Source organism: Kogia breviceps, chromosome 1 (genome assembly GCF_026419965.1).
Source record: "Kogia breviceps isolate mKogBre1 chromosome 1, mKogBre1 haplotype 1, whole genome shotgun sequence".
NCBI lineage: Eukaryota > Metazoa > Chordata > Mammalia > Artiodactyla > Physeteridae > Kogia > Kogia breviceps.
Window position 1 is genome coordinate 84,756,781 of NC_081310.1, and position 21,971 is coordinate 84,778,751.

The following is a 21,971-nucleotide window of genomic DNA, read 5'->3' on the forward strand; positions in this document are numbered from 1 at the left end:
CAAAAGCTTGCGTGATCTGCCCTCTGCTGCCTTTTCTTGCCTCTCCTCCTCAGTCATTCTTACATGCATAAACTTTACATCCTAGATCAGGGTTGAAAACATGCACTGCTAATGCAGCCAGTAATGCAAATGAGTGAACAGGGTGAATAGGAACCGTGATGAGCTAGACTCATCTCAAAGAAGTAATGGATACTTGGCTCCAGATTATTGTTCATGGAGAGATGCAGGACCTAGATTACCAGCTCTCCAATGTTTCAAGACAAGTCAGAATTCCAAATATTCATGTGCCATCTGCTGATTTTAAAATGTGGGCAATTAAATTATATATATATATAATATATAACATATATATATATTTGAGAGAGAGAATACATGCCAGACAAAACATGCCTGCCTTCTGAAGTTGGTCCATGGGCTACTGTTTGCTCTAGACCATAAGAATATTCAAAATTCTCCTAAATATGTAGGAAACAGACTTCAGTATTCTGCCGTCTCTGCACAGAATACCTTTCTCATCCTCCTACCCTTGTTGAATTATTTCTCGTTGGAGATTTTCCTGGCCCTAATGCAAGCAAAATAGCCCTTATCTGACCCTCTTAGCAATTTACCTATCTCTCTGTTGTAGTATTTAACTATATTACATTATGGCTATTTGTCCCAAATAGAACTCCTCAAAGGTATGGACCATATATGTATGATACATATGATACACACACACACACACACACACATAGCCTTCATCTTTATGCCTTCAGCCGGTGCTTAACACGTACTAGGTCCTCGGGAAAGCTTCAATACGGAAGAAGTTTCCTGATCTTTGGTCTTGCCTAGGTACAGGCTTTGCAGAGCTCGGCAGCGCAATACGGTCAACGACTTCTGCTGGCCATTAGAGGGCAGACTGATTCCACAGCTCTCCGGCCCCCAGCCCGGCCGTCAAGGGCCGCAAAATACTCTCCAATTTACCCCTCCGCTTGTCATTTCCAACACTGTCTCCCACCACCCCGACAAATCCCATTTTAATAATCCTCCTGAAGACAAACACACACTCACACGCCGGCAGTGACCCTGAGATCACACCTGTTCGCTCCTCCAGCCACCCGCAAGGTCTCCCTCCCCGTTCCTACAGCCATTGGGGAACTAAAGAGTTAACTCCGCCCTTCTACCTGGTCCTTTTTCTCCGCTAATCCGCTCAATCTGGAAACCGGAGCGGGGGTGGGGGGCGTGAGATCCTAGATGGACTGGTTACGGGGACCCTGGATTCACCTACTTCAACGTCTTTTCCAGAAACCGTCACCCTCCCGCACCACCCCGACACACATCCAAACACTCACACTTTTTCCTGCCAAGATCCCAAACCAGCACCTCTTTCTCTCTTCCCCAGACGGAACCAGGTAGGAGGGGAGGGAAAGGTGGGGCGCAAGAGGACCCCTGTTGCTCCCACACACTTCTCTATTCAGTTCCTCCCGACCCCGCAACGGAGCCCCTTCTACCGGCACCGCTTCTCGGAAGAGGAAGAAGTTTGGCCACCGAGAAGCGCGAAGAGGGTCTAAAGGAAAGTGCGCGGGCTGAGGCACTCGGAAGAGCCCGCGACTTCGGGGCGGGGAGGAAGGAGTTAAAGAACCAGGATTGGTTCTACGGTCACGGACTCTGGGAGGGGAAGCGGCCGGGAGGGAGGGCTCGGAGCTTGGCTTGGGTCCTCCCCAGTCCCCCCCGAACTGCCGGAGACTTGGGCCGGCCGGACGCCCCTTCTGGCGCGCTCCCTGGGCCAGGCGCTCACGCACACATACAAACATTCACACTCCCCTTTCCCTCCCTGGCGCCCTCTCCCACCTTCTCCACGGAGCGCTCGCTCGCGCTCTCGTTTTCTCTCTCCTAACACACACACACACGCACGCACGCTCTCGCTCACACTCGCGTCCTCTCGGCCCCCGCGCTCTCCTCGCACCCACCTGCTCTGCAGCGCCCTGGGCGCAGCCCTCGGTCGCGCGCCCCTGGCGCTCCTGGCTCACACTGTCACAGCTAGCGGGGGCAGCGTGCTCCGGGGTGAGCGCCCCGCCCCGCTCGCCCTCCCCGCCACAGGGGCGCTCCTGGCGCCCAGGGCGGGCCGCGGAGCCGGAGCGGGCACCAGAGGCCATGGTGGGAGCGCTTGTCCGCCCCGGCGCCCGCTAAGCCCATGCCGCGGCCCGGCCGCCCCTCCGGCGCCCGCCTGCGCCTCCTCCTGCTCCTGCCGCCGCTGCTTCTGCTCCCGGGCGGCCGCGCGGGCGACCTGACGGTGGCTGTGCTGCTGCCTCTGGCCAACACCTCGTACCCGTGGTCGTGGGCGCGCGTGGGACCGGCGGTGGAGCTGGCCCTGGCCCGGGTGAAGGCGCGGCCGGACTTGCTGCCGGGCTGGACAGTCCGCACGGTGCTGGGCAGCAGCGAGAGCGCTCTGGGCGTCTGCTCCGACACCGCCGCACCCCTGGCCGCCGTGGACCTCAAGTGGGAGCACAACCCCGCGGTGTTCCTGGGCCCCGGCTGCGTGTACGCCGCCGCCCCCGTGGGCCGCTTCACTGCGCACTGGCGGGTGCCGCTGCTGACCGCCGGCGCCCCGGCGGTGGGGTTCGGGGCCAAGGACGAGTACGCGCTGACCACCCGCGCCGGGCCCAGCCATGCCAAGCTGGGCGACTTCGTGGCGGCTCTGCACCGACGGCTGGGCTGGGAGCGCCAGGCGCTAGTGCTGTACGCCTACCAGCCCCGCGACGACCAGCCCTGCTTCTTCGTGGTGGAGGGGCTGTACATGCAGGTCCGCGACCGCCTCAACATCACGGTGGACCACCTGGAGTTCGCCGAGGGCGACCGCGACCACTACACCATGCTGCTGCGCACCGTGCGACGCAAAGGCCGAGGTGAGACACGGGCACACCCATCCGGCCGCTTTGCCTCCGGGCCTTCCCGGGACATCCTCTCTCTTCTCCTCCCCGCGGCTCCTCATTCCTGTCTCAGCCTCCTCCGCCCTTTCCACCTTTGAGTTTCTATTTACCTCTCTTTCTCCATGCCCCCCGCCCCCACCACCCCCCGCTTCCAGTTCCTAGGCTCTCCTCTCTTCTCACCTCCGCACTCCCCCACCTCCTTCCCACCGGTTCCTCCGGAGTTAACCGGAGGGAGAAAATGCCTCCAGCCACCATGACACTTAGTAGGGCCGCAGCTTAGTTCCTATCCCTCGTCTCTCCCCCATTTTCCTTCTCTTCCCAACAGGCTTCTCCCCTCCTCCAGCTTCTCCTCGTGGTGCTCCCACACGCCCTCTCCTCTTCCAGTCCCCTCTCCAGCTGGCCCTTCTCTGCTCTCCCCACCTCCTGACCTCAACTTGCCCACCTTTGGCTCCACTATTCCCTCTCTCCCTATCTGGGCTCCTTCCTCCTCCCCCTCCCATCGCCTCCTCCCTCCCTTCATCTTCCTCAGGCCACAGCCCAGACTGACCCAGGAGTTCCCCCTTAACTACCTTAGGGCCTCTGAATTTCCTCCCCTGGGTGCCCCGGCTTCAGTTCCCCCTCCACTCCCTGACACTTAGGCTTTTCTCTCTCTCTCTGACCCCCCTTCCTCCCCAGTTGTCTACATCTGCAGCTCCCCAGATACCTTCAGAACCCTGATGCTTCTGGCCCTGGAAGCTGGCCTGAGTGGGGAGGACTATGTTTTCTTCCACCTGGACCTCTTTGGGCAAAGCCTGCAAGGAGCACACGGCCTTGCTCCCCACAGGCCCTGGGAGAGAGGGGACGGGCAGGATGTCAGTGCCCACCAGGCGTTTCAGGTGAGTGTTCAGATTGGAAGCCCAGGCTGTGGGGCTCTGGGCTGGTGGCACATTGTTTCTGGGTCCTGGGTCCCTCAGTGTCTGAAAGGATTCCAGAAAAGAGGTTCTTGATGCTCATAGGGAGTTAGGTGACAAAGGGCAAGGGGGCTGGGGCAAGGGGTATATAGAGGGCCAGGGGACTTCAGAACCAGGAGGCTAAAAAGATGAGAGAATGCCCTTGAGGTGGGATAATGTTCACATCTCACAGACTATCTGGACTTGGAAAAGCCATCCCAGTTCATCCCCTGCTTTGAAGCAGGCAGCACCTCACGCAGGACATAGGGTCCAATTTGACCTTGAGCAAGTAGAGATGCAGCTCTGGGAGGTGGGCAGCCAGGGTACTGGGAGGACTGGAGTCAGCACCCAGCTCTCCCCTCTCCACTGACCCCTTCCTCAGGCTGCCAAAATCATTACATATAAAGAGCCGGATAATCCTGAGTACTTGGAATTCCTACAGAAGCTAAAACACTTGGCCCTTGAGCAGTTCAACTTCACCGTGGAGGATGGCCTGGTAGGAGGGGTTCCTGGGACCCTGCAGCGTGGACCTCCAGCCCCCAGTTCACAGCCCTCTGCCAGTTGCCCCCCTGCTCTCTCAGCCATCCCCATATTCCCAGGTCTCCCCTTCTTTCCCTTCCCACTGGTCCCGTATCTCTCCTGATGATGGAGGGGGGCATTGACAAGTTGTTCAACCTCTGAAACTCAAATCCTTATCAGTAAAATGAGGATGCTTCGTCCTGCCCTATCTGCCTAGCAGGATTCAGAAGCAGTGATATACGCGGAGGCGTCTTACAAGTAATATAATCTCTCTGTGCTGTGAGCGTGTTTTCTCCCATCCTCTTCCAAGCTCCCAGCGCCTCCCATTCCCCACCCCGCAGCGACCCACTCTGTGCCCTTCATACATCCCACCCCAGCCCAGCTCTGCCTGCCCCTGCAGGTGAACACCATCCCAGCGTCCTTCCACGACGGGCTCCTGCTCTATGTCCAGGCAGTGTCGGAGACTCTAGCACATGGGGGAACTGTCACTGATGGGGAGGGCATCACTCAGCGGATGTGGAACCGAAGCTTCCAAGGTCAGGCACTGGAGGTGGCAGGAATGGGCTACCTTGGGGTACCCCAGGCAGGAAGCAGTGAGAAGCCCCTAGCCCTGCAGTGCAGGTAGTCACTTGCCCACACCAGTCTCTTCTACCTCTCTTCTTCTTTAGGCTCTTTTCCCCGTGTCCCTAGTGCCATCAAGAAGTCTTCCTAAGTGCCCAACCCCAACCATTCCTGCTGCTGAAATGTCTGTCTCTTTTATTATATACATATATATATATATATATATATATATATATATATATATATATATATTTGGAAGGCAAGACAGAGAAGATCAAAAGATCAACAGACAGAGATGAGGTGTGGAACCCATGAACTTCCACCCTGTCAAAACACAGCCATCTTCCTCCATACCCCCAGGTGTGACAGGATACCTGAAAATGGACAGCAATGGGGACCGGGAGACCGACTTCTCCCTCTGGGATATGGATCCTGACACTGGCGCCTTCAGGGTAAGGCTGTGTCCCCAGAAGACAGTGCCAACTGGGAATGACATTTCACCCTCCCACCACCCTGGATAAGAGAGAGCCCTGGATAACAGAGATCCAGCCAATCTGGAGGAGCAACCAGAATGATAGGGACTCAAAGGTGTTATCCCTGGGGAACCCCATGTCTGAGGAGGGAGCACAGTGCTGCCCTCAGGAAACTCCATGTCTCCAAAGGTAGGCAGGATCCCCTCCCAGCAGAGACAGACTGACTCAGGGCCAAGGTGAATGCACATCATATTGCTCTATAAGTGCAACAGGAACAGGAAGGGATTGAGACCACAGGCACCAAGGAGCAGATCATCCAGGGAAGGCTTTCTGGAGGAGGGGTACCTGGATTAGGCCTGGGAATGTGGACTGAGAACACTGCATTTTCCTATTTCCTGTGTGCTTCAATCCAAGATTATAAACTCCCTGAGTGCAGGGCTGTGATTCTATACAGAGTTTTCTTTATAAAGCCCTTAAGTCATTTTCAAGTTTGTCCATTCTGATAACATGGGGCATGGATATGAGGCTCTCTGTATCCAATCACGGCAGGGACTCGTTGAATAGTTGACAGTACAGACACAGTCCCTGGCAGCAGAGATGGGGTAGGTGGGGGGCAGGATTTCTCCCTTGGATGGGAGGCCTCACCAAGGGCCCTTGCCCACCGACCGCTCCTGCCCTTCCATAGGTTGTTCTGAACTTCAATGGAACCTCCCAAGAGCTGGTGACCGTGTCAGGGTGCAAACTGAACTGGCCTCTGGGGTATCCACCTCCTGATGTCCCCAAATGCGGTTTTGACAATGAGGACCCAGCCTGCAACCAAGGTGACTGCCTCTTGCCTTCCAAGCCTCCATTATGGAGATGCTGCATCCTTCCTGCTCAGGGAGTCAAATACGTGCTTCTCTCCCACACTGAGGGGTTCCTGAAGAGACTCCTCCTGCCTTTTTCTTCCCTTCATCCATCATCCCAGTTCACTGATTGAATATTTTTTTAAACTTCTTATTTTATTTCATTATTATATTACTTTTATTTATTTATTTATTGGCTGTGTTGGGTCTTTGTTGCTGTGCACGGGCTTTGTCTAGTTGTGGTGAGTGAGGGCTACTCTTTGTTGTTGCCGGGGCTTCTCATTGCGGTGGCTTCTCTTGTTGCGGAGCACGGGCTCCAGGGCGCAGGCTCAGTAGTTGTGGCCCACGGGCTTAATTGCTCCACGGCATGTGGGATCTTCCTGGACCAGGGATCAAACCCGTGTCCCCCGCATTGGCAGGAGGATTCTTAACCACTGCGCCACCAGGGAAGTCCCTGATTGAATATTAAAAGGTTCTGCAGGGAATTCCCTGGTGGTCCAGTGGTTTGGACTCCACGCTTCCACTTCAGGGGGCCTAGGTTCGATCCCTGGTCAGGGAACTAAGATCCCACATGCCTGTGCGGTGCAGCCAAAATAATTTAAAAATAAAAAAATATAAAGGTTCTTCCTCCTGCTGTCCAATGTCTAACCCAAATCTCTCTTGCTGCAACTGGGACTCTCCCCTACAGACCACTTGTCCACTCTGGAGGTGCTGGCTTTGGTGGGCAGCCTCTCACTGCTCAGCATTCTGATCGTCTCCTTCTTCATATACAGGTAAGCCTTGGAATGAGGGTGGTAATTGAGGCTGGGAGACCTAAAGAACCAATAGCAGAGGAGGTGGCAGGGAACCAGAGGAAAGAGGGAGAGGTAAAGGGACAGCACAGGAAGGCCCAGGGAGATGGGGGAGAATAGAGACTAAAAAGCCTCAGGATACCTGGAAGAGAGAAGGAGGAGGGGACAGAGGTGGAGTGGCCAGGGAGGATCTGGGAGATCCAAGAAGGAGCAGATCTGTTGGGGGCATCATAGGCTGTGGATTCCGGCCTGAGGCTCCTTTATCCTCCCTTCCTGCTTGTACAGACCAGATGGGAAGCAGTGGTGCAACACCTGTGGGGTTGGGCCTATATTAGTTGAGCAGGGATGAAGGCTCTGCTGTGTACCAAGTGCTGAACCCAGAGTGGAGGAGAGAGAGAAGGAAGCCCCACTCCTGCCTTCCAGTGGGAGGCTGACAGGAAAATGCAGAAAAGTTAAAGACAGAGGGAAGCAAGGAGGGAGAGAAGGAAATCAATGCTGGTCAAGCATATACTGTGTGCCAGGCACTTCCACACACAGTTTTTCTTTTCATTCTTATAACAATGCTTTGAAATAAATGTCGAGGTCCCCAATTTCCAAATGAGGACATTTAGACATGAACCTGAGACTCATAGAAGTGGAGTGACTACCCCAAGGTCCCCAGTGAGGCAGAATTTCACCCAAGCCCCCTGACTCTCAGCCAAGAGGATGTTAATTGCCCCACCCATCTCTTAGCAACTGCCATGGTCCCAGCGCTCTGAGGAGAGGCTGCTGAGCACCCCCCAACCCTGGGTCAGGGGCTCAGATATGGACTTAGGTGCACATTTCATGCCCCAGAAAGATGCAGCTGGAGAAGGAACTGGCCTCAGAGCTGTGGCGGGTGCGTTGGGAGGACCTGCAGCCCAGTAGCCTAGAGAGGCACCTCCGGAGTGCAGGCAGCCGGCTGACCCTGAGCGGGGTAAGAACTCCAGTACTGGGGGAAGGGGCAGAGTTGGGAATGGGCATGTGGGTAGTGCCTGATGGGTAGGGTAGAGAGCAGGCTTCTAGTCCCAGCTCTACCTTCACTTGCTGTATGACCTTGGGCAAGTCACATTCCCTCTCTGAGACTACCGCAGGTAATGATTACATCTACAGAGCTTCCTCACAGGGCTGTTAAAAAAGTTAGAGATAGCATATGTGAAAATACATTTTATTTTATTTTATTATTTGTTTGGTTTTTTTGTATAGTCATCTGAAAGTTTCTGCATACTTTTTTTTTTAATTGGGGTATAGTTGTTTTACAATGTTGTGTTAGTTTCTACTGTACAGTGAAGTAGTAGAGTTCCCTGTGCTATACAGCATGTTCTTATTAGTTATCTATTTTATACATATTGGTGTATATATGTCAATCCCAATCTCCCAGTTCATCGCACCCCCGACACCCCTGAAAATACATTTTTAAAAAGTAAATAATTGAGGAAAGGATTTTATGATGTGGAATGAGAGGCAGGGCGACACAAAGATAAGGCAGGGTAGTGAAGACCAGAGCTCAAGCAACCAGGATGGAGAGCCGGGTCCATGGGCTGACCACCCCTCCTGCACTCCGTCCCTTCAGAGAGGCTCCAATTACGGCTCCCTGCTGACCACAGAGGGCCAGTTCCAAATCTTTGCCAAGACAGCGTATTATAAGGTGGGTCTGGGGAAAGACCGCTGGTCCTCAGGACTGGGGCAGGGCTTTCCCGTGATGGAGGACTGGAGACGGTCTTAGCACAGGGATGGGCTGTCAGGGCTGGGCCATCTCCTTACAGTGACAATCTCCATTCCTCACTCAGGGTAACCTCGTGGCTGTGAAACGTGTGAACCGTAAACGCATTGAGCTGACGCGGGAAGTCCTGTTTGAGCTGAAGCATGTAATGTGGGGAGGGAGGCAATGGCCTGGGGAAGAATCTAGGGACACAGGGGAAGTTGGCCAACAGAGTGGGTATGGAGGGACTGCAGGGTATCCTACGAAGGGATGAGCACTGTAGCCCTATGATGGGCCCCTGCGTGTTGTGGGTAGGAGTAGGTGAATCATAGATGGGAGAAGGGCTGGAGATTTTGTAGGGGCTCCATTGGATGGGCTTAGGAAGCAGAGGGAGTAGGGAGCAGGTTCTGGGGAAGGGTTCTTTAGAACAGGTGTGGGAATCATCAGGGAAGATCGTAGAATGTCTGCAGAGAATGCATAGGGACTTAAGGAGAGTGAGGGGTCCCCAAGGGTGGGGGCAACCTGGCAAGGAGTGAGGTCTCTGTCAGGCTTTGATGCTGGCTCTCACCTGCAGATGCGGGATGTGCAGAACGAACACCTGACCAGGTTTGTGGGGGCCTGCACTGACCCCCCCAACATCTGCATCCTCACAGAGTACTGTCCCCGTGGGAGCTTGCAGGTGAGGCGACAAGGGAGTGTCAGGACAACTAGGTCTAGCCCTGGGTCTGCCCCTGACTCAACATAAGGCCCTGGGCAAGCCTCTCCTTCTTTCTGACCTTTATTTTCCCCATCTGTAAAATGGGAGTGGGGGGAGGGTGGTGGCACTAGAGTAGATCCAAAGCTTTGTCCCTTTCTGCCAGTTTATGTCAGTGGAACCCCTGCACTCCTCCTCCTGGGGGCATGTGCAGGGTATAGGGCTGACTCTCACTGCCCAGCAGGACATCCTGGAGAATGAGAGCATCACCCTGGACTGGATGTTCCGGTACTCGCTCACCCATGACATCGTCAAGGTAGGCCCAAAAGGGCCCACTGGATGTGGGGGGAGGGGCCAGGCAGTCTTCTCCCCTGGCTGTGGTTGGTTGGAGGTCTCACTCATGCCCAAGACCCCTGCCTCCCCAAATTTCCCAGGGTATGCTGTTCCTGCACAATGGGGCCATTTGCTCCCATGGGAACCTCAAGTCATCCAACTGCGTGGTGGACGGGCGCTTCGTGCTCAAGATCACTGACTACGGGCTGGAGAGCTTCAGGGACCCGGAGCCTGAGCAAGGACACACCCTCTATGCCAGTGAGCCCCGACCTGACTCTGACCCCTAACACCACCCCCAGCAAAGCCCAGTGGGGAGGATGATGTCTGGCCTGTGATGGGCTTGGGCCCACCTTTCCTGACTCCCTGCTCAATTCATCATCAGTAGAAAGCGGAGTCAGACAGAATGGTCTCAAGGCCCCTTCTAGCCCTAGCACCCCCTGTGATGTCTCCAGATCAGTCCCAGTCACATCCTCTGGGACCTTGTTTCCCCTCATCCCTTAGCTTTGGGGCCCTTCACCCTGTGATTCCTGACCTCTGACCTGCAGAAAAGTTGTGGACAGCCCCTGAGCTCCTGCGAATGGCCTCACCCCCTGCCCGGGGCTCCCAGGCTGGTGACGTGTACAGCTTTGGGATCATCCTTCAGGAGATTGCCCTGAGGAGTGGTGTCTTCCATGTGGAAGGTTTGGACCTCAGTCCCAAAGGTGAGAGGACCATGTTTTCCCTTAATGCTGCCGCACTCAACTAACCCCAGCTCCAGAGAGAGGGAACCCTGGAAATGCCACCACCATTTGCTCCACTGCTGCCAGTGACCCTGAGCATGACTAGCCCAGTTCCCTGCAGGGCTCCCCACCCCGTTTCTCAACAGGCCCCGGGCTGAACCTACCCCTCGGCCTCGCTTCCCCCACCACCCAGAGATCATCGAGCGTGTGACTCGGGGCGAACAGCCCCCCTTCCGGCCCTCCCTGGCCCTGCAGAGTCACCTGGAGGAACTGGGGCAGCTGATGCAGCGCTGCTGGGCCGAGGACCCACAGGACCGGCCACCCTTCCAACAGATCCGCTTGATGCTGCGCAAATTTAACAGGTCGCTGGCATTAGTCCTGGATCCTCCCAGCCTACTCTACCCCCTGCAGCGACCGCGTGCCTCACACTTAAGTCTTATCCCTCTGGTGGCAGAGCCCACGCACAGCCCCCCGTACACAGCCTGCTCCAGCCCTCCACAGCCTCGCAGCCCCCTCTGTGAATACTGTAGGACCCAGCTGGTCCCACAGTCCCCTACCTCTCATATCCTGCTCCTCCACCGGCCCCTGCTCCATCAGCCTTCAGTGGCCGCAGAGTAAATGGCCTCCCACCTCCTCACTACACCTCTCTGCCCTCCATGGGAGCTCCCACCCGGCCCTTTGATCCCCTGGGGGCCGGTTCCTCCAAGCACACCCCTCTGCCAGCCTGTGTGCCCTCACTCTGTTCTCAACTGGTCCCTGTCCCTTTCTGCCTCTTCTACCTCCTTCTAAGCCACTTGTGTTCAACAAAGATGTTCAAAATAGCCAATACGTCTGAAGCTTGATACTTGACCCTGGGGTCTCAGGGATGAATTGGACTTTCCTCCGACCCTTTTCCCCTGCCACCCCAATCCTGCTGTGCCCCCCAACCCTGACTCTCGCCAGGGACCCCACTGCAGTGGGCTGACATTAAGCCTGGGTAGGGTGAGAGCCTGGGGGAGGCGCTTCAGGGTAGGGCGTGCTGCTCCTCTCTCACCACCACCTCTTCTGCCGCCCCTGTCCCCAGAGAGAACAGCAGCAACATCCTGGATAACCTGCTGTCGCGCATGGAACAGTACGCCAACAACCTGGAAGAGCTGGTGGAGGAGCGGACCCAGGCCTACCTGGAGGAGAAGCGCAAGGCGGAGGCCCTGCTCTACCAGATTCTGCCTCAGTGAGTGCCTGTGCTTGGTGCTCCCACCACCCCTGTCCCAGCCCCACCTCACCTTCTGATCCTGCACCTGTCCCTGACCCCTCAGCTCAGTGGCTGAGCAGCTGAAGCGCGGGGAGACGGTCCAGGCCGAAGCCTTTGACAGCGTCACCATCTACTTCAGTGACATTGTGGGTTTCACAGCCCTGTCGGCAGAGAGCACGCCCATGCAGGTAAGTCAGGCACAGCCCCAGGTGTCAGAGCAGCCAGGTGTGCTTGGCTTGGCACCTCCATTCCATAGGCCTGCCTTCTGGCTCTGCTTTTCCCACCTGAGCCCAGGTGGGGCCCCTTACTCCCCACCCCTTTTGGCTTCTCTTTTCTTCCAGGTGGTGACCCTGCTCAACGACCTGTACACCTGCTTTGATGCTGTCATAGACAACTTTGATGTCTACAAGGTGAGTAAAGATGGGAGGGGACAGACAGATGGATGTGGAGGGCAGAATGACATAGTCTTAAGCGGGAAGACCAAGAGACATGGACAAAGACAGTGTCACAGGGAGGTGTCACAGGGAGACCCAGGAACAGGCAGAAAAACCGTGCAGGGGATGGGGGATGAGCGAACACAGTGGCTGGTAGATGGGGGGTGGGGACAGGAAGGTGGTGCCCACAGTGTGGGGGCCCCACCGGGAGGAGAAAGTTCCAGTCCTCAGGTCCAGCACCCTCTCGCGGCCCTCACAGGTGGAGACCATTGGTGACGCCTACATGGTGGTGTCCGGGCTCCCAGTGCGGAACGGGAGGCTGCACGCCCGCGAGGTGGCCCGCATGGCCCTGGCGCTGCTGGATGCGGTGCGCTCCTTCCGCATCCGCCACCGGCCCCAGGAGCAGCTGCGCTTGCGCATCGGCATCCACACAGGTGAGGCCGCCGGAGGGGCGGGGAGGGGGCTCCCAGAGGCTGGTGCTGCAGATGAGAGACAAGCCGGCCGCGTTGCCACCGCTCCCCTCGCGCGCGTACACCCACACCTCTGGGCTCCCACCGACCGCAGGTCCCACCTGCTGCCTCTCCTGGAGCGCCCTAGCCCCGTCCTATGGCCACCCTCTGTTCCTCCCACCTACTTCCCTAAACTGATGGGCTTCCCTCACTGATGGGCTTCCGCTCCCTCCAGGACCCGTGTGTGCAGGTGTGGTAGGGCTGAAGATGCCCCGTTACTGTCTCTTTGGGGACACAGTCAACACGGCCTCAAGAATGGAGTCTAACGGGGAAGGTATGCTGGGTCCCCGAGGCGGGACAGGGAGGGCAGGGTGGCTGTGGCTGAGGAAGGCTCTCCTGGCAGCGGGTGCCTATCCAATCCCTGTTCTCTCTCCTCCCAGGCTCCCTTTTCATAAGGGTTCAACCTGGCCACATCACCTTGAATCTAATCAGAGACTCAGGTCCCAGCTGTGCCCTCTTGGCAAATGATTGAAAAGTCTTTCCAGGCCAATGTCCAGCAGTTCCCAGCTGGAAACAACCTTTAGGGCCCTCTTGGGTGTGGTAAAGAGGGCTCCAGAGCAGCCCACTTGGGTGTGAATCTCAGCTCTACAACTGACTCAGCTGTGTCAGTTTGCTACACCTCCCTGAGCCTCTGTTTTCCTCACCTGGAAAATGAGAATTAAATATCTACCTCGGAAGAGTTATGTGAGAAAGTCACATAACACGACTAGCACATAATTGTCATTCAGCTTTTCTGAGCCTTAGCTGTTTATCTTTTTGTTTTTAATTAATTAATTTATGGCTGCCTTGGGTCTTCGTTGCTGCATGTGGGTTTTGTCTAGTTGTGGCAAGTAGAGGCTAGTATTCATTGCAGTGTGCGGGCTTCTCATCCTGGTGGTTTCACTTGTTGCAGAGCACGGGCTCTAGGCACGCGGGCTTCAGTAGTTGTGGCTCACGGGCTTAAGTAGTTGTGGTTCGCAGCCTCTAGAGCGCAGGCTCAGTAGTTGTGGCGCACAGGCTTTGTTGCTCTGCGGCATGTGGGATCTTCCCAGACCAGGGCTCAAACCCGTGTCCCCTGCATTGGCGGGCAGATTCTTAACCACTGCGCCACCGGGGAAGTCCCTATTTATCTTTAAAGTGATGCCTGTCTCAGTGTTCTAAAAAACATAGCCCAACCCCTGGAACACAGTAGGTACCTGGTAAATGCTTGCTCCCACCTCTTCCCTTGAGCTTGCTTCCTGTTGATCTTCTGCCTCCTGTTGTAGTCAACACAGTTCAATTTGGTAAATATTGAGCAACTACTGAGTACCAGTCCCTGGAATACTAAGACGACCCAGACCAAAGTTTGCTAGGGAGTCCATGCGGACCCCAGCTAAGCCTCGTGGTGGGCAAAGGGCTACTTGGGAGCCCAGAGGGGGTCTGGTTCAGCAGATATTCCCTGGGCACTGTGTTGAGGTCGTCGAGGTGGGAGAAAGCTTCTCACTGAGGTTCAGTCTTCAAGGAGCACATTCTCAGAAATCATATAACAGCAGAAAAGGGCCTCTGCGATGCGGACCCCAGGAGTGGTAGGGGTGAGTTCAGAGGGAGGTCAAAGAAGGGCTGTGGCGAACAGCAGTCAGGAGTCAGGAGTCTGGGCAGACTTCAGCAGATTTGGGCAGGTCTCCTCCCCGAGGCCTGGGCTCCCTCAGCCCTGAAATGAGGGTGTTGAGTTAAGAAACGATGATAGCAAACACTCGTATAGTGCCTCCTAAGTGCCAGACTCTTTTAAAATAGGTAATGAATAATGTTAAACTTAATCCTCACTAGAAGGCTTTGAGATGGGTCCTGTTGCTCTCAGCATTTTGTAGAGTAGGAAACTGAGGCACAGATAGTTTATACTACTTCCCCAAGCAAGTGTCCAAGCTGGGATTCGTACTAGACAGAGCAGGCTCCAATGTCTGAGCTCCTGACCACTACACTGTACCGTCCGTCTAGAGCCTGGTGATGCTCTGGAGTGCTGTCCGATAGAACTTTCTGCAGTAATGGAAATGTTCTATAAGCTGTGCTGTCCAATATGGTAGCCTCTGAGGCATTGCATTTTTCACTATATTTCAATTACAGTTTAAATAGCCACATGTGACTAGTGGCTTTCATGGTGGACAACACAGTTCTAGAGTTCTTAGGGAGAGGCCCGTGTAGTCAGACACTACATGGAGGGGGTGGGACTTTGAATTAGGAGGCTTTCTGGGCCGAAGGAAGGAGGGAGAGCATCTTTCTAGCCCCACAGCCCCTGATCTCCTCCTCCCATCTCTTGCATCTCTCATCTCCCTTCTCCTACCCAGCCCTGAAGATCCACTTGTCTTCTGAGACCAAGGCTGTCCTGGAGGAGTTTGGTGGTTTCGAGCTGGAGCTTCGAGGGGATGTAGAAATGAAGGTAGAAAAGGAAGTCCCTACCCTTACCACCCCTTAGGGTCCCCGAAGGGCTTACCCTCCCCCAGGCCTCTTCTCAAGCAGCCAACCCCACTCCCAACATTTGGGAAAGTGGATGAGTCACTCCCCACCCCAAATTCCTCTTTTTCCCTCCAGGGCAAAGGCAAAGTTCGGACCTACTGGCTACTGGGGGAGCGGGCAAGTAGCACTCGAGGCTGACCTGGCTCCCCTCCTGGCCTTTCACACCTCCCTTCCCTGTGCCAGAGGTAACAGAGAGGTGCCGGGTCTCAGCCTCGCCTGCAGTATCCCCACCATTGCCAAAGAAGTAGTTTGAACAGCTCAGATATACAGACCCCAGTGGAGACACCAGACATTACCTCTGAAAGTGGATTGGTACTGGGGGAGAACTTGGAGCTCACAGGACTGGACCAAAACTCACAGCCACGCCCAGGGACACACACACACACACACACACACACACACATAGGCACACGCACCCGCTCTCCACCCTGACCCAGGCCAGGCCAGGCTGGGATATGGATTCCTGGATCTTCCTGCCCCTCCCTGTGCCCTCTTCCCTCAACCTTGCTACACTGTGACTTTTATGGGGAGGAGGAAAAGGAAAAGGGATTATAGGTGAATCTAGGGGCTGGGGGGAGTACACATCTAGGCCTTGCCCAGATGGGCCACAAACACCCCTCCCTGTCCCCCACCACCCAACCTAGGATGCAATGCACAGGGGAGAAAGGGAAGGACAGAGGGCTGTGGGCTTGTGTGTCTTGCTTCTCCTGTGAGTGGAGACCATTAAAATCTTTATTCCAGTGACAGTGTCTTTTCTCGAGGGAGAGCGGGTTGCCAGAAAACACAGCCATATTCTCCATCCTGTGCTTCAAATAAGGTGTTTCTCAAGTCAGAATGCAGTATCTGAAAAAGGCTGCAGTGCCCCTTCCGTTTTGAGGAGCCAGTGTAACAGCCTGTGAATTACCCCAGCAGTGCTGATGCTGTTGGTCTCAGGACCCATTTACTCCCTTAAAAGCTACTGAGGGCCCCAAAGAGCTTTTGTTTATGTGGGTCATATCTATCGGTATATTCTGTATTAGAAATTAAAACAAGTCTTTGTTAACTCATTTAAAATAACTATAATAAACCCATCACATGTTCATTTTTTACGGCTTTATCAAAGACAGTCTTAAGAGAAACTGGCTTTTTTTGAAGACCACAGTGACTAGTTTGGTGCTACTGTCTTGATTTATGCTAAGACACCAGCAGTTTTAACCCCACTGTTTTTGCACCATCAGTGCAAATATCAACACAGTCAATAAGGTAAATAATATAATTAGTAGGAGTGTGAAAATCTCGTGTGTGTGTGTGTGTGTGTGTGTGTGTGTGTGTGTGTGTGGCTTGAGGGAATCTTAGTTCTCTGACCAGGGATTGAACCCAGGGCCCCTGGCAGTGAAAGCACCGAGTCCTAACCAATGGACTGCCAAGGAATTCCCATGAACATCATTTTGACCTCATCCATCCCCTGAAAGGATCTTGGGGACCCACAGAATCTGTGGACTACACTTTGAGAACTGCTCTATTACCCAAAGCCCAGCATACAGTAGGAATATAATGAGTGTGGACTGAGTGGAGAGTCCTGGCATCTGCCCCAGGAGGCCTGGGAGCCAAGAAGGAGGGGTGAGATGGGAACATATGGATCCCTTTTTACCTCAGTTGAAATGTGGGAATTGTCCACCTACCCATCCACCCCCATACCAATGTAGACAAATGTGAGCGATAGTTTACAACATGACTCTCAGCTGGGCTAAGGGCCCTCCTTTCCCTGCTCTAGCCATGCACCCCACCCCCTTCCTGAGCAGGCAGGCAGGAATGCGAATGCGGGGGAGAGGTGGCTGCAGCTTCACCTCCCCCATGGGGAAAGAAAGTGCCAGACATTTCTTCAGTACCATCCATCAAGTGCAGACAGGCCCCTCCTCCGACCTCCCCAAGCTTCTTACTGGAGTCCACGCCCAGCGCCCAGTGGGACTGGAGGTCGGTGTGAGCTATGGAGAGCTTGGACGTCTGCCTTCAGGACAGTGTGCCCTGATACACAAATGGTGGTCTGGAGGTGAAGAAAGGATAAGTTGTTCTCCCTTTGTCTAATGACCCTTCTTGATGTCCTGTGCTCCCTGCCCACCCTTTTTGGCCTCGGTCAGATGTGATTTATTGGGAGAAGGAGCTAACACAGTCAAGTCCTCACCCTCCTCAGCTAGGGGTGAATAGCTCTGGGAAGGCCTAACAGAAGGGTGGTTGCCTTGGTAACCACAGCACATCCACCTTCCTCGTGGGCCCTGGTGGCCATGTTGACTCCCAAGCCCCCATTCCTCCTCGCAGGTAGTGGCAGTCCCAGAAGAGAGTAGAAATACTAGAGAACTGTGGGACCTAAGAAGTCAGATCAGGGACTTCCCTGGTGGCACAGTGGTTAAGAATCCTCTTGCCAATGCAGGGGACAGGGGTTCTAGCCCTGGTTCAGGAAGATCCCACATGCCACGGAGCAACTAAGCCCATGCGCCACAACTACTGAGCCCGCGTGCCACAACTACTGAAGCCTGGGCACCTAGAGCCCGTGCTCTGCTACAAGAGAAGCCACCGCAGTGAGAAGCCCGCGTGCCGCAACAAAGAGTAGCCCCCTCCTCGCCGCAAGTAGAGAAAGCCCGTGCACGGCAACGAAGACCCAATGCAGCCAAAAATAAATTTTAAAATAATAATTTTTAAAAAAGTCAGATCAGGCTGGAGGCTGGGATATCTAGAGAGACTGGGGTTTGGGGATGGGAGACTGTAAGAGATGAGGTGGGGAAGGTGGGGAAGGAGGGGCGGGGAGCTGATTGACTGAGGAGCCCCAGTAAGACAATTGTAGGAAATTGCCGGTCAGATCCTTCCGGGGCAGCCTGGCTCCACTGCGGGCACTTGGAGGGGAGGGGGCTGGGGGAGTGGGCGTGAGGAGAGGCCCAAGGAGTCGATGACTTAAGCAGCTCAAGAACTTTCACTGGAACTGAGGAGATTTCCTTCCGGAGGAAGGCCCCCGAAGCCAGGAAGGACTGGGAAAGCCATTACTGAGGGGGGGTGCGGGGGGCCGGGGTGGGGGACGGCGTTCTGAGGGTAGCAGTAGCGCCCCTCCTGATAGCCAGGGAGATAGATTTGCGCCAGAACCTCCGCCCACGTGGGAGGGGCTGTCTAGCCTCGCTGAGTGTCCCAGGCTGTCCTGCTGCGTAGGTCTGGGAGGGTGGGGGGCAACAGGGTTTCCCTGGAGTATGATAAGAATAATAACAACAGTAATCATTGGCATTCGATTGTGCTTTGCAGTTGACAAAGGCTTTCACATACATTATCTCATCAGCCCACATGACACTGTTGGAAGGGAAGGGCAGGGAGTGCAGCTGAGGTAGGAGGGCCCAGCTGTGGTCCCGCTGCGGGTAGGAGGGCCCACTGTAGAGAGTGTGCAGAGGAAACCAGCCCTGTGCAAGGCTGGAACCCAGAAAAAAAAAAAGCTGATAGAAGAAGACAAATATCCTCCCCTACCCCCTCTTTTCTCTATATCAAAGAGCTTGGGTAATTTATTTATCATAACAGTACTTTTAGTGATAATTTTTTTTTAATGATTTATACCTTTCAGGACAGATCCATGGAATCTAATTAGCAGTGGAGGCCAGTTTGGCAGCCTGAAAGTCATTTTTTCATTAAATTGCAAGAGCTGTAAAAATACAAAAATAAGTAAATTAACCATAAAAAAAAAACCCTAATGCTAAGGAGATTTAATCTCATTGAGCTGGAACTCAAGAAAAATTCCAGGTGAGGCGTTTACCATCAAGATGCTGATGAATTTGGATACTGGTGAGGAGGATGAGGCCATAGGAAGAGAGGAGGTGTGGGGGCAGGAACCCTGGTAGTGCTAACCCCAGGTTTAGTGAGAGGGACCAGATAGGGAAAATACCCACCCACCCAGTTCCCTATCACACATGTTGTACCAGTGAGTGGGTAGGTGGGCTGATTGCCCTTTAAGAACCTTTCCAGGGCTTCCCTGGTGGCGCAGTGGTTGAGAATCCGCCTGCCGATGCAGGGGATACGGGTTCGTGCCCCGGTCCGGGAAGATCCCACATGCCGCGGAGTGGCTGGGCCTGTGAGCCATGGCCACTGAGCCTGCGCGTCCAAGCCTGTGCTCTGCAACAGTGAGAGGCCCGTGTACCACTAAAAAAAAAAAAAAAGAACCTTTCCATAGCAAAGATTCCATAACCAAATACATCTGCTAATCACTGTGGTACCCCTTCTGGACTTGATGCAGCCATCCCACTGTTACTCTCTGCCTTTGGCTTTCAAATGTGGACTGCATATGGCATACCTTGGCTGTTGATAATGTCCTGTGGTCAGGTTGGCTTATGTTGTCTCAGCCCACCAAACTCCCAGCAGGCCAGAACCAGGCCAAAATACCACATAGATCTCAGTATTCAGAACTGGAGTAATTTCAAACGTCTATCAAGTGAGAGGCAGTGTGATACTGGGTAAGAGACTAACTCTGGATTCAAACCCAGCTCTGCCACCTATAATCCATGTAGCTTTGGGCAAATTTCTCAACTTCTCTAAGCCTCAGTTTTCTGCTCTAACACGGGAATGGTCATAATAAGACCTACCCCACAGGGTTGCCTAGAGGATTATAAGAGGTTTTCCCCATTACATCCTTAGAACACTGAAGGGCAGGTAGTAAGAACTAGTTGTTTACTAGTGTTATTAAGAGTCTAAATTATGCAAACCATAATGCTAAATGTAAGGAGTTCCTGATGTCCAGGGAACAGTTGGAAGCAAAATGCAGCACATGATTAGACCCCTCAATGAGAGGTAAGATCTAAAAATCTTAGAAGAAAAAGTAGAGGTTATGCACTCCAACTGCTTATCCAGGGCTGAAATCCTTTTAAAAACATCTGTGTAACTTCCATGTTCTATTGGAAAACTTTCAGGGACTTGGAACTAGGACCATTCTATTTTTGAACAGCTGTAATTAGAATGTTCTTCCTGATATAAGAAGATGGAGATATTTCTATCATCAGCTTTTGAGGAAATCATCTTTGTTTATGGACAAGGAAGCATGCTCACGTTCCTTCAACTGCCACCTAAGGAAGGCACATCTTGTTGGATGAAGGGTCCTTTGTTTTGCTGAGCCTGGAGCTGAGTTGGGTTTTTTTTGTTGTTGTTGTTGTTGTTTTTTGCTGTACGCGGGCCTCTCACTGCCGTGGCCTCTCCCGTTGCGGAGCACAGGCTTCAGACGCGCAGGCTCAGCGGCCATGGCTCACGGGCCTAGCCGCTCTGCGGCATGTGGGATCTTCCCGGACCGGGGCAGGAACCCGCGTCCCCCACATCGGCAGGCGGACTCTCAACCACTGCGCTACCAGGGAAGCCCAGGAGCTGAGTTTTTATATAAATTGTGAAGCTCAGGACGAGCTTGTCTGATAAATCCACTTGTGTAACAGTTGAAAGAAGAAGCAAGGGTAGAGGTATTCCAGTAGCTGAACTGAGACTTTGCAGACCACCTATAGCAAATTCCCTGGCAGTCCAGTGGTTAGGACTTGGCTTCCCTGGTCGGTCGGAGAGCTAGGATCCCACAAGTGCCGCCAAAAAAACCCCCCAAAAACAAAAAACTTGTGACTTTATTGTTTTCTAGAAATGACACACACTTCTATAAAGAGGTACAGAGAAGAAATTAAAATTCTGCCATTGAAATAGTTATTGTTAACATTTGATGAACATCATTCTAATGTGAATTAAAAGTTGTTTGAGGGCTTCCCTGGTGGCGCAGTGTTTGAGAGTCCGCCTGCCAATGCAGGGGATATGGGTTCGTGCCCCGGTCCGGGAAGATCCCACACGCCGCAGAGCGGCTAGGCCCGTGAGCCATGACTGCTGAGCCTGCGCGTCACAAGCCTGTGCTCCACAACGGGAGAGGCCACAACAGTGAGAGGCCCGCGTACAGAAAAAAAAAAAAAAAAAAAAAAAATTGGTTGATATTGGGTATTTAATACAAATTCTTTATGTTTATGGAAAGGCCAATCTGCCTCTTATTACCTCTTCCACTGGCCCTACCACTGCCATCCTAGCTATATAAAGTCTCCTCTTTCTTCCAACAACAGCTAACCCCTCCACTGTCTCCCCCCATTTCTCCGACTCCCACCCCTGCCCCATATTGGAGCCTTAGCCATATAACATCACTAGTTTCTTTAGAGATTTCTCTAAGATCTGACAGCAAACTCTGTACCATTCTGGGTGAGGTCCTGTGGGTTCACCCTGGTTCATCAACCTCCCCTTGACAGCCTGCCTCCCTGTCAGGAGCAGAATCATCCAGGTGCAGTCTGAGGAGTGCAGAGATCAGACCTCTGATCTCTGATCTCTGTGCCTCTGTCACACAATGGGCTATTATGGAACTTGTGGTCACACATACCTCTCCCTTCGCCCACCTCCACAGTTTTTCTCACATTGCTGCTGTTAATCCAAGTCTCTCCCACCTTGTACTCTGTTAAATTTTAAGTGAAAAATACCTATTTCACTAAAGATTTCATATAAGAGATGAAGAAGAGGAGGGTTATGTCACTAAGAGCACAGTGTTTCTACCTAAATACTCATTAGACAGGCTTACTGTCTCCTCAGAGTCCCTCTCCAGCTCGCCCCCAGCCAGGATGGATCCAGGTTTTGTGGGGCTTGAAGTATATACAATCTGGTAGGTCCTCTTTAAGAAAGAGAATACAGGGCTTCCCTGGTGGTGCAGTGGTTAAGAATCCACCTGCCAATGCAGGGGACACGGGTTCGAGTCCTGGTCCAGGAAGATCCCACATGCCGCGGAGCAACTAAGCCCATGCACCACAACTACTGAGCCTGCACTCTAGAGCCCTTGAGC

The 21,971-nt window shown here is 53.7% G+C and overlaps 1 protein-coding gene across 4 annotated transcripts; it reads left to right on the forward strand.

The window, feature by feature from the left end:
- Window positions 1–1,750: 1,750 nt before the first annotated feature.
- On the forward strand, window positions 1,751–15,876 carry NPR1 (natriuretic peptide receptor 1). 4 transcript variants are annotated; one of them, XM_059072166.2, is made up of 22 exons: window positions 1,751–2,885; window positions 3,585–3,784; window positions 4,221–4,334; window positions 4,758–4,893; window positions 5,279–5,370; window positions 6,077–6,212; window positions 6,925–7,009; window positions 7,862–7,982; window positions 8,619–8,693; window positions 8,836–8,913; window positions 9,322–9,426; window positions 9,686–9,757; window positions 9,876–10,032; window positions 10,320–10,475; window positions 10,687–10,855; window positions 11,557–11,703; window positions 11,789–11,912; window positions 12,066–12,134; window positions 12,418–12,592; window positions 12,843–12,941; window positions 14,968–15,059; window positions 15,212–15,876. In XM_059072166.2, exons 1-22 carry the CDS (start codon window positions 2,174–2,176, stop codon window positions 15,272–15,274), a joined length of 3,177 nt encoding a protein of 1,058 aa, XP_058928149.1. In that variant the 5' UTR covers window positions 1,751–2,173; the 3' UTR covers window positions 15,275–15,876. The 4 variants fall into 4 exon arrangements, with proteins under 4 accessions (XP_058928149.1, XP_066892600.1, XP_066892630.1 ...); XM_067036499.1 differs by having other exon boundaries at window positions 1,796–2,885; window positions 9,683–9,757; XM_067036529.1 differs by lacking the exon at window positions 8,619–8,693 and having other exon boundaries at window positions 2,018–2,885.
- Window positions 15,877–21,971: the final 6,095 nt, after the last annotated feature.

What these genes read in the sequence shown, in the direction of transcription:
- NPR1 (XM_067036499.1), top strand. Translation starts at nt 2,174, where the DNA reads ATGCCGCGGCCCGGCCGCCCCTCCGGCGCCCGCCTGCGCCTCCTCCTG. An exon ending in TCACCGTGGAGGATGGCCTG is followed by an intron (nt 4,335 to 4,757) that starts GTAGGAGGGGTT and finishes CTGCCCCTGCAG; the next exon opens with GTGAACACCATCCCAGCGTC. An exon ending in TCCTGTTTGAGCTGAAGCAT is followed by an intron (nt 8,914 to 9,321) that starts GTAATGTGGGGA and finishes TCTCACCTGCAG; the next exon opens with ATGCGGGATGTGCAGAACGA.